The 12,139-nt window shown below is 35.7% G+C and overlaps 1 protein-coding gene across 17 annotated transcripts in view; it reads left to right on the top strand.

Annotated features, from left to right (window-relative positions):
- Positions 1-12,139, top strand: part of PCDH15 (protocadherin related 15) — a 635,722-nt gene that overhangs the window by 392,856 nt on the left and 230,727 nt on the right. For 16 of the 17 annotated variants that reach the window (XM_069460690.1, XM_069460691.1, XM_069460687.1 and 13 more), the window contains one exon: positions 328-460. The exons of the other annotated variant lie outside the window; for it this stretch is intronic. In XM_069460690.1, the coding sequence (XP_069316791.1) occupies positions 328-460 (133 nt within the window). The remainder of the gene's footprint in view (positions 1-327; positions 461-12,139) is intronic. 17 annotated transcript variants of the gene reach the window in all.

The following is a 12,139-nucleotide window of genomic DNA, read 5'->3' on the forward strand; positions in this document are numbered from 1 at the left end:
AGAAGCATTAAAAAACAAAGTCAGAAGTCAAGGCAAGTTAATTTATTAGCTTTATTTGTATAGCTATTCCTTTTAATCCACACTATTAATCTAAGTAGGAAAAATAGATACTGGAGGCAGTCCATTTCCTATTACTAAGGTAATTTCATAAAAGCATTATATTTTGGTGGTAGTTTTTTCCTCATCCTTTTATTCTGTTTTTAGTATTTTCTATGAAGTTTGGAAATGTCCTTTCCTGTAAACCCAATAACTAAGTAAAGAATGCAGTGTAACATTAAATGTGATGTAGATTTGTAACCCCTTTTGTTCACCTCTCTTTCTGTACAGGCACTCCATCTGCACTGTGTACCTTGAAGTACTTCCACCAAATAATCAAAGCCCTCCCCGCTTCCCACAGCTGATGTATAGTCTTGAAATCAGTGAAGCCATGAGGATTGGTGCTGTTTTATTAAATCTACAGGTATGCTTCTAGAGATATGTGTCTGTGTATATGTGTGTGTGTATGTGTGTATAAAATTCTAAAGGGACAAGCTTGAATTCTAATGAGTTTATATTTGTGTATGGAAGGAAAAACCTCACGTGCTTGCTTACACCATGGTGAATGAAAGTTTCATCTAGAAAGGAAAGCAAGAGTAACAGGGATGGAAGGTTTCCACAGCTAATCTATTCTACTGATTGCCACAGTTGAAGAACTAGCATTTGGCTGGCAGGGATTAGCTGCAATTGTTATAGGAGAGAATGAAGGGATTGGAAATATGTACTTGAATATTTTGTACTTTGCATCCAGAGTCTGCAGCTGACTATGATTTTCTGTCTTGGATGCTTTTGCCCCCAGCTGGATTTATTTTTGTTGCAGTGCTGTATGGGGGAAATAACCTCAGACTCATGGTAGTCATTCTAATTCTGAGGCAGGCTCTGCTTCATTTTATGGCCATAGGCAAATCTTGTAATTGTTGTGCTTGAGCTTATTCATTTATATAAAGGGGTAGCTTTAGCTGATATTTCCACTTGCAGTTAGAGATTCATGGGCATATGAGTTACTTGCAAGATGATAGCTTGATTTGCAATGTTTATATATTTCTGACTAAAGTACATTTGGCCATGGAAGGCTCTACCTTTAACTGAATATGCAGCTTCAAGTTGTGCTAAATATGGTGTTGCCAACTGTCACTTACTCTAACTATATTATGACATATTATTTTATATATCTTCTGGTATTACATGGGAATAGCAGAAGTTGCTGATATGAGAATTCTGGAGGCTCACCTTGAAGGTTAGGAGAGATTTTAATGTGACTGACCCAGGAAAATTCTAGCATCAATCTTTACCATCAGATGAAGTGACAGAAGGCACAGCTACATCTCACTCAAATCCCATTTGAATATTCATACTCTCTTGCCAGTTCCCGATGATGTAAAAGTAAAGATTCCATAGAATGTATTGAAAAGAATTTAAATATAATGAAACATATCAAACTTCATTTTCCAGATGTGCAAATTGAACCAAATAGAAAGTGCCTAAGATCAGTTGATTTTCTTCACTTCTAAAACAAGGCTTTTTCCATTACATCATACTGATTACTTGTGGATGCCAAAATTTGGTTGCTGTTACCAGGTTATTCTCTGTGCCTTAGCTCTAATATTTATTTTGATGTTTCTCTCCAGGTAACTAGGGAGAGTTTGCTTTAATTGTTCATTGAATACTGAAACATGAGAAACAAAATTATGTAAAAATAAAGATACTATTAATAAATAAATTAGGAAGATTTTAGTAGATAAATTAAAAGAAAGTAAAAAAAATCTAACTTTCTGTAGGAGGAAGAAAAGAGCTAATCAAATCATTGTACTAACAAGGAATGGAAAAACTAAACATTAAGACATTTATTTAATGGAATAATGAAGATCTTTGTTTTTACATTCATGGGAATTCATTTATTGAAACAAGAAGGAAAGAAAAGAAAGGAAAGAAAAGTAAAACAAATCTCAGATTTTTAAGATTCTTAGGTCAAGAAGTTATAGATGTTTTATATTTAAATGTTTCTTAAGAATGTGCCTTTATATAATTTAACTTTCTCTGAGGTAAAACATAATTTTACTTGTAAGGTGGTCCAGGTTTCATTTTAATAAATTCTAGAAAGATCTAGGAACCATATGATAGCTGAATAATTCTACCTGTGAGTTAAAGATGAAAAGAAGTTGGCCTTTTTCATATCTTAAATTTCTCTGGCACAAAGGCTGAAAAAAAATACTTGAAATGACATTTCTATTCACCCTTTGTGCTTCTGGTAGAAGCAAAAGAAAGGGCTCCAGTTACAGTGCAGTCTCTGTTAGAAAGAATGAAGGTGACACCAGCAAGGTATTTTTCACATACCACCAACCACTCACTTTTGTTCAGGATCAACTGAGACTGAATTTAAACTAGTGACCTAAAAGTTGAAAAGCCTCCATCAAATTACTCCTCCATAGACTTCTAATAAGAGGATGCATTAGGGGTACTCTGGCTGCCTGTGGGCCCTCCAGCCCCAGCCTTTTCACACATGTAGCACTACCTACTGCTGACTCACTGCTCAATTTAGAAAGACAGAATTTGTGGGGAAATGTATTTTCAACAATAGCAGCTTACTGGCTTTTTCAAAATAACCTGTTTTGACTGAGATCAAAATAGTTTCTTTTGAAACAACAATCTTTGTTTCTCTCCCTCCCCCTTCCCCTTTTAAGTATTTTCCTTTCATTATATCTGAAGGTTGAGATTTTTCTCAGTGTATTAATGCTGTTTTGCCTGACTTCCATATTGCTGGTGTTTTTTAGTAGAGGAAAATGTTACCCAAAGCTCTCCGCTTTCTCAAACCTCTTATACTGATCAGGGTAAGTTTTAGGTGGGATTATTTTCTCCAGAGTTGGTCAGATCTTGCTCAAAAGCATGATTACATATAATTCTGACCTGCCAGTGAAACCTGGTACAATAGTGTGATGGGACCACATCACATTAGGACCCTGAGAGCCAATTGTGTGCATTTCTTCCCAACTCTGTGTTCAGTTGTGTCATGTTGTTAGCTTAACATTGGCCACTGTTGGCATATTCATGCCACAGGAATTGGCAAATGCAAGAAATTAGTGGCCTCTACTCTGGAGCTTGTTGTGAAGCATTTACCAGCATGCCACCTGATACAGAGCTAATTTCCTCAAGTATTTAAATCAATAAAATATGTTGACTCCAATGGTTTCCTCCCTTTTTGTCCCTCTGAATTTTTGATCTATTTTCATCACAGTAAAGAAGAGGCAAAACTACTAAATAAAGCCATGTGTTATACTCAAATACACAGATCTTTCTCTTTTCCTCACAAGAGCGTTACTTCCTTCCAAATTACCCTTCATATAACTCACATTCCCTTGGACCCACCCCACCACCATTAGCATAATACTCCTCTCTTAGACATAAAACTTCCCTATATTATCCTTATCCCCATCCTTATCAAATAATAATACTGTTGACCCTTGAACAACACAGGTGTGAACTGGGCAGGTCCACTTATTTGTGGATCTTTCACAGGATGTGAAACCTGCCTAAATGAGGGGCCGACTTTTCATATATATGAGTTCTTCAGGTCAGACTGCCAGACTTGAGAATGTGCAGATTTTTGGTATGCTTGGAGGTCCTGGAACCAATCCCCTGGTATACCAAGGGATGACTGTAGTTAACAATTAATGTTGAGTCAAGCACTGTCCAAGTTCTTTACTTTAGATTCTTTACTTATTGTATCAATAAGGATAGCTAGATTACACTATGGACACACACAAAATCTCAGTGATTTGAAACTGACAAAGATTTGTTTCTTATTCACATTGCGTGTCCATTATGGATCACCTCCAGCTCTGTTCTTCTTCATTTTCATTCCCCTTTAGAATGTTGGAGAATCTTTTATATAGGAAAATGTTCTAATAACAAACAAACAAGCATTCTCTGTATGCCAGCACCAGAGGGAAAATGAAAGGAAGCAAGACAGGAATGTGAGTAAGATCATTCCTACCTCACTCCAAGTCCCTAGAAGCAATATGAGTTTTAAAATAAAGAGAAAAATAATTTAACAAAATAAATAGTAAGGTATCATATTAATAAAAATGACTTTTACTAAATAATAGTTATAGACTTAAAGTGAGACATCATTGACAAAGTCAGCTACACACGGGAAATAAAGGTGATCAACACAGCACCCTGATAGCAGCCAAAGGAGAATAAAATTAAACAGTTTTGTAAAGGTGAGATGCCTTATTCAAACTGAATATAAGATAACGTAAGAGAATGCAGGCCTGAACTTTTGTACCTATAAAGGAAGCAAAAGGAAGAGAAAGATTTAGGAAATTCCATGAAGGTACAGATCTATAGTGTTTGGCCCTGCCTCAGTCCATTCCTGGACTGCTAATTGTGATATTTTCCTGCATTACATGTTGAGCAGTTATAAAGTATATTACTCTCAGAACCTTGACACTGTTTTTAGCATGGCTTTCGCAAGATGAAATTCTTAGTTCTTTTCACATTTCTACAAATCATCAAAATATACAGTTATCAGCAGTGAGCTTTTGCCTGACTGAAAAGAACAAACACTTATGAACAAGTGTTGAATCCAGTGAGCCATTCGCTTATTGTTGGTGAGGTCATTCCAAAGGAAAGTTCAGCCACAATTCGAGAAATGGGTGACAAATGTGTGGATGGAGAGTGGAGAAAAAGTATGACTCTCCTTGCATATAATATATTCCTTTGGTGTGAAGATTTGGGATTAGGTAGGAAATAAGTGCTGGCAACTGTTCCTTGATTTACAGTGTTTTTCTCATTTCTCTCTTTTTGCTACCACTTCTCTATTTATATTGACTTATGGACTTATTTCTGAAAATGAGTGGTAGTGAAAACAATGCACTTGAAATATAGAAGTACTGATTTTAAAAAAAGAAAGAAAGAACAGGTATACTGTAGCATAGGGTGACAAACTACAGTCCATGGGCAAAATGACCTGTTTTTGTGCAGTTGGTAAACTCAGAATGGTCTTTACATTTTTAAAGATTTGTTAAAAACATATAAACAAATAAAATATGGCAAAAATCAACAAAAAGTTAAACAAATAATAATATGTAGAGTCTATAAGTAGCCCACAAACCTTAAAATTTTTACAGCTGACCTTTTACAGAAAAGGTTTGCTGACCCTTTCCACATACCATTCATTGTGTACCATTAAAAAAAAGCTTGTTATGTTTACATAAAATATGAAGCCACCTTTAAAAGAGAAGAGATGTAAAAAAATATATCTTTTCAACCCTAAAACTTAACATTTGTTTATTACATTAAATTGAATTAAGAGATTATTCATTTAACTGTGCAAAGATGGATCTCATATTACCTAGCCATAAACAGAAGCAAGATCAGTTAGTAAAGTCATCTACGGTTGGCCCGCCATACCCATGGGTTCCACATCCATGAATTCAACCAACCATAAATTGAACATATTGAAAAAAAAAAAAAAAGATGGTTGTGCTTGTGCTGAACATGTATAGACTTTTTTCTTGTCATTATTTTCTAAACAACATGGTATAACAACTATTTACATAGCATTTATATTGTATTATAAGTAATCTAGAGATAATTTAAACCATACAGGGAGATGTGCATAGATTATATGCAAATACTACAGCATTTTCTATAAGAGACTTGAGCATCTGTGGATTTTTGTATCCACAGGGAGTTCTGGAACCAACTGAGGGATACCAAGGGATGATTGTATTCAATAAATATTTGTTAAAATGAATAATAGAGACTAACTCATCCCTTAGTATGTAAGAAAGCAAAATTTTAAGAGCTTTGGAAATAGGCAGGAGGTTATGATCTTTGGTGTAGGGCAAATGAGATTAAATCAGATAGTATGTAAATTGCATAGTGCTTGAAATGAAAAAGAGAGTGATCAGTTAATGGTTGTTATTTTTGTTCCAATTCTCTAAGAGGAAAATTACCATTCTTGTTTTTCTTGTTAACTCATAAAAGATTTTGGACTTTATAGGTGAGCAGGTAGCTGCTAGGCACTTGAAATAATGGACAGGAAAGAGAAATGTCAAAAGAATATGGGGGGGCGGGCGCGGTGGCTCACGCCTATAATCCTAGCACTCTGGGAGGCCAAGGCGGGTGGATCGCTCAAGGTCAGGAGTTCGAGACCAGCCTGAGCAAGAGCGAGACTCCTTCTCTACTAAAAATAGAAAGAAATTATCTGGCCAACTAAAATATATATAGAAAAAAATTAGCCGGGGATGGTGGCACATGCCTGTAGTCCTAGCTACCTGGGAGGCTGAGGCAGTAGGATCACTTAAGCCCAGGAGTTTGAGGTTGCTGTGAGCTAGGCTAATGCCACGGCACTCACTCTAGCCCGGGCAACAAAGCAAGACTCTGTCTCAAAAAAAAAAAAAAAAAAAAAAAAAAAAAAAGAATATGGGGGAATGGATACATTCAAAAAAATATGTTCACTCATACTTTATAATTTACTAGTTCTTCTATTGAGAAAAAATTATGACCTCCAATTTAAAGAACAAACTTATATTTTGGAATCCCAAGACACAGATGGCTAAGGGATCAATATTAATAATAATAGAATCAACATCTTATTTTAATTGACTGCAACTATAAGCCAGAAGCAATACTAAGCACTTAGAAGCTTCCTCATCTTTAATCCAGGAAAGCAGTGAAGTAATTTTTCTAATGTCAAAGAGCATCCTGTTGCAGTGGTGAGATTCCAACACAAGCTGTCTGGCCCTAGAGTCTATGTGCTAAGCACTGTTTTCTGCTGCCTTTTCTAAGGACTGAGGTTTTCTTACTCCCTTCAGCTTTACTCGTACTTGCCAACAATTACTTCAGTAGCGGAGAAGGTCTACCCACAAGGTAAATCATTATTTGTCTTTCTAAAATCTGCTTGATTAGCCTTCATTTTATTTTCTTGCGGTTGCTTCATGATTCTTTACAAAAGTGAGGAAAATTATTATACAGAAAATTCCCATAGACACTGGGAAAATGTAATTTACCCTCTGCTTTAAACTTCTAGTTCCACCTGTCAGTGGACTGAATGGCTCTGATAGTTTGATCCTCTTTCCTTTTCCTGGCTTCTCCTTGCTGGATACTGCAATAACAGAAAAAAAAAAAACAACAAACAACAACAAAAAACAACAAACAACAACAACAAAAAAAACAGCTCAGATACAAATAGCCGGAGAAAACAGAAAACAATAAGAAACAGACCAAGAAGTTGAATGTTGCCACCTCTGGGTACCTAAGAAAAAACGATGTATTTTTCTAATGAACTCCTTGGTGTAAGAAGGGGTTTGTCAGCTTGCAACATGTGTTTTCTTTTCATCTCTATCCATTCTTCTCATTTTAAATAGTTTCAAAAATCTGTGGAATTTAACCTATATGCCTCAAGGAATTGTTATTTTTAGCCCTAAGGAAAAATTCCTGCTGCCTTGATCTCACTACAGAATTGATCTTTTACCAAAACGGTTTGAATTAAATGCAAGCTGTCTTATAGCATGCCCCTCTGCATTCACAGTTCCTGTTAGAGGTGCTAATTTGTTTTTCTGACATCTTTGAAATGTGCTAGAAAGTTCAGGGTTTTTTCCTTCTCTTTCCTTTATTTTTGATAAATTTTTCTTGCACAATAGGATGCATTTTTTTTTCCCTGAAGATGTTACAGGAGTTTATTATTCATGAATGTTTTGCGCTGGTGCAAGTACCATGTACATGAATCATCGGCGCTGCGCCTTAAAATTTACAATGTCATTTATATTATGAGGATCACTTTGTATACATCATTTGGAGATTTGCTGTTCTGTAATCAAAAAAGCTTTTCTTTGAGCATATTTATTCTTTAATGTATTACAGTATAGATTAACACTGTGGATTCTACTAAAAAATGGTTATTTCTATTTCATTACATAATATATAATTTATCCTATTTAGTAGGTTACCCTGATTTTGATAAGTGTCAGGAATGGAAGTCTCATTAATTTTTCTTTTTGTTTCAGTCCATGTGGTGGAAAATACGTTTTTTCATCTTTTCTTGCACTATATTTCAGGTGGCTCTTTCATCATTAATATTAACCTAAAAGAATAATGTCATCATAAGTGTAGATAAGGAAGTTGACATACATATTGGTTACCTGGTTTCAAAGCATACTTTATATTTTGTATGAAAGAAAGATAGACAGAGATAAGAGAGGGGGGAATCTCACAATGCCAATCACCTGCTCCTTGCAAAAATTAAATTTGATTCCTAGTGTGAATTTTTCTCCTTTGAAGCAAATGTTCTGATATGTCCAACTTTTCAGAGAAAAATTTTTGATCCCCTTGACAACATGGGAAGTATATTATCTAGGGATGATTTTTTTGTCTCTAGGCATATAAAACTGTCAAAAGTGAGAAAACATATTTTTATGTATTTTCTATTCATATATGTATCTTCCTTTTCTCTAAGAACAGCATAGCCCCTTGTAAGTTTTCCATAAACAACAATTTGCTCATAGGCATAATGCCAGAGAAGTGTCATTGAGATTAGGGAAAGGAGAACCCTGGCTCCTTTTTAAATTGTTTTTTTTCCTTGACTCCTTCCTTCCTTAAGTAGGAAATAAACATAATAAAAAAATAAGTGAGATTTTTACCCAGAGGGAATGCAGGCTATGACTCACATGCTTATTTTTAATGGAGTTAGACTTTACTTCTGTTTGACTAACATTTTAACAAGAAGTATGGCACATAGGAAATGGGTGAAAATTATCTTATTTTCCACTCAAAGAGAATTAGTAATTTACAAAACTTGATATGGTTCAAGGACTAAAGCTATATTCTCAAGGTATTACTGAAAATAATTAAGGACCTAAAAATAAATTAGTAAGATAAAATCACATTTTCTGATGTCACTGAAAATATATAAATATTAAAAAATATTTTAACAAATATCTTTGTATAAAACAGCCACCTTAACAGATATTAATATTTGATTTATTTGCTTTAAGGTTTATTTATGTGTAAAAAGTCTTACAATACAGTTGAAGCCCTTACCTACCCTTAATCTGTTCATTTCTCTTGTGGCTGGTTGGGCAGGTGGACGTAGATGCTGAGATGCAGGTGGCCTAGGGGCTGAGATTCCCCAGAAAAGAGAATAGATTTATTTTAGCCACTCTCCTGCTCCATATTTTCATCAAAAACTTGAGTGAAGATTTTTTACAGCCTCAGATCACTACATCTAATAATCTCTTTTCACTGGTACTCATAGGTTTTGCTTCTACATCTGTAATTAAAAGTTAGCACTCCTCATTCCTATCTAAACCATCCTTTTCACTTGCATACTAGATCAATGCTTCTCAAAGCCTCTGTGATGAAGAATACATTTAAATGAATTAGTAGGAAACTAAAATACAGAGACATAAAAAAATAAAGTTCCATTTCTTTTTACTATCAGATTCAACTGATGTAAAATTGCCCTCAAATCACAATAAAATTTTCTGAACACAACTTTAAACTTCTTATCTCATCATAATCCCTAATAAACACTTTGCAGAATGGCACTGGTCTGTGGACCACAGTAACACTTAGGACTGGCAATGTGATTTGCAAGGCCCAGTGCAAAATGAAAACACACCACCCTCTCAGTATGAGCTCTTTGCAGTGACTGTGATTGCACTCTACTGAGTTCAGGTACACTCTGGCCTACTCAAAGACATTGTTTCGTAATTACCCTCTTTCCTTCTCCCGAGGAAAACAGCTGATGGTCCTGCATTTTCCCCTGTCCAGCAAATAGCAACTTCATCTTTCCAAATTCTCATTCCAAAAACCTTCAAGTAATCTCTGACCTTTGTCTTTTCCCATAGCTCCCTCTCATTGCCGATCAATCAACAAATCTGGTTGGTCCTAAAGTATTTCCATGACTGTACCAGTTCTCACTACTACGACTGCTTTCATGCTAGCCACCATCACACCTCCTGCCTAGATTATTGCAATAGCCTTCCTGCTGGACTTCCCCCTGCCCCTCTGTGGTCAGTTACTCACACAGAGGACAGACTATTTTAAGAATTACTTAAGACACCTTCACTTCTTTGTAGAAATCCTTAATGTCTTCCCAAATTGCCCAGGATAAAAACAAGTGTCCTTTTGATACCTACCTGACCTCATCTATTTCTCATCCTCTCATGGATTCTACTCCAGCTCCACTGGCCCCCTGGCACAATGAGTGACTCCTCCTCAGACCCTTTTCACTTGCTATTCCCACTACCTGAAATGCTCCTTTCCCAGACATTCGCATGACTAAGTTCTTCCCTTCCTGCTGGTCCATGCTTGCTTTTCCCTGAGCAAAGTGGTCTTACAGGACCACCTTATAAAAATTATTAATAGCAATTCTGCAGCACTCTGTGCTCCCTGTCCACTTTATCCTGCTTGCTGTCACCCCATGTGCACCCTTGCTTATTTATTTTTCATTTCACTATCCCAAATATTATATTAGGTCCACAATCAGAGGGACTTTGTGTTTTTCACTATTGTATCCTCAGTAATTAGAATAGTGCCTGGAATATACTATGTAATTAATAAAGATCTGTTGCCTGTCATGTAGATCTGTTTTTGAGAAAGGCTAGCTCCAACTTTTCAAACACTGCCAGGGATCTCTTGCTTCCCCCTCCTTCCTATCGCTTAGCTCTGTGTAAACTTTACTCTCAGGCAGCCTCTGTAATGAGGACGTAGAGATAACAGCCATCTTATTCTTGCCCCTGCAATGAGGACTTGGCGTCAAGTAGCTTCAAGATGGGAGCTTTCTAAAAGGAAAAATATGCAAATGAAGAAATATAACAAATACACATTTTAGGAATTTAAAAATAAATTAAAACATAATTTAAAATAAAAACTACTTGAATATATTTAGAAGTAAAAGAACAAATCTCCAGAATATTCATCTTAACATTTTCTCCAGAGATGTTTCTGCTGTCTCAATAATTTTATGCCTTTACAAAGGATTTATTGCTATTCTTTTCTAAATTAAGATGTGTGTGTGTGTGTGTGTGTGTGTGTGTGTTGGTGTGTTGGGATGGAGATAGGTAGAGTAATACAGAGCAGAGTATAACAGAGCAAAATTTATTTGGGAGAATGCTGTGGGGACTCTCCCTTTGAGAAAGTGTGCCTATGAGCACACGCTTGAACAAGTGAACAAAGTCTAGCCACCTTTCTCCACACCACAAAGAGATTACTCAAAGCACATTTACCCTGTTAAGACACAGAGACTATTATAGTGGGCCAAGGGGTGTGTATGTGTTGCTGCCTCTGGAGGAGTGGTGTTGAAAAGTAAGAAGAATGAATACGAATGGTTAAACCTGCTGCAGTTATTGTTTTATCTGCAGTAAGCAAAACATCTTCAGCAATATAGTTTCTGCCTCTATACAAGACATATACAAATAAAATAAAATATATCCCCTCAACTGTAAACTTTGCATTAGATGTACATTCTTACACAAATGCCCATTGTTATTGTTATAATTGTAAAATTTGAATTTGGAGAAATTCTAACACATGTCCAGTTCCTAGATTTTCCAGGGGCCAAATTTCCCTAAAATTATCTCTCTGTCTGGTAATTGGCAGCCCCTAAAAGTGCTTTAAGCTCACAAATTATGCTAAAATAAGATGTAAACTCTGTGATATCAGGGTTTGGAGTGTTAGAAAAGGTTTTCAGTTTTATTTCCCAGTAAGCTGAAATGATTTTGAAATTGTACAGCACAAAACTTTTCTCAAGGGACTAAAGAAACCTGCAACCTAAATTCTTTATCAGCAAAAGTGCTCTCCTTTTAGGCTTCAAACTTATGTGAGGCTTCCTGAACTGCAGCTGAGCTGTTACTCTGGGTTTCACATTCCCAAGATTCTCCTGAATTTAGCTTTAAGTATAGATTAGGTTTAAATGTATTATCTTAATTTAAAATTGAAGATTTTTTTCTCTCTTACTCTATATGTAAAAATGTGTAGCCTGTAATGGGAACGAACATTTGGAGAGACATGGGCAATGATGAGTTAAACATTATATAAAATTTTTGTCTACACCTGCCTAGAAAACCAAATCAGCAGAGCAGAGGAAGACTACAGA

This window comes from Eulemur rufifrons, chromosome 28, assembly GCF_041146395.1.
Source record: "Eulemur rufifrons isolate Redbay chromosome 28, OSU_ERuf_1, whole genome shotgun sequence".
Taxonomy (NCBI): domain Eukaryota; kingdom Metazoa; phylum Chordata; class Mammalia; order Primates; family Lemuridae; genus Eulemur; species Eulemur rufifrons.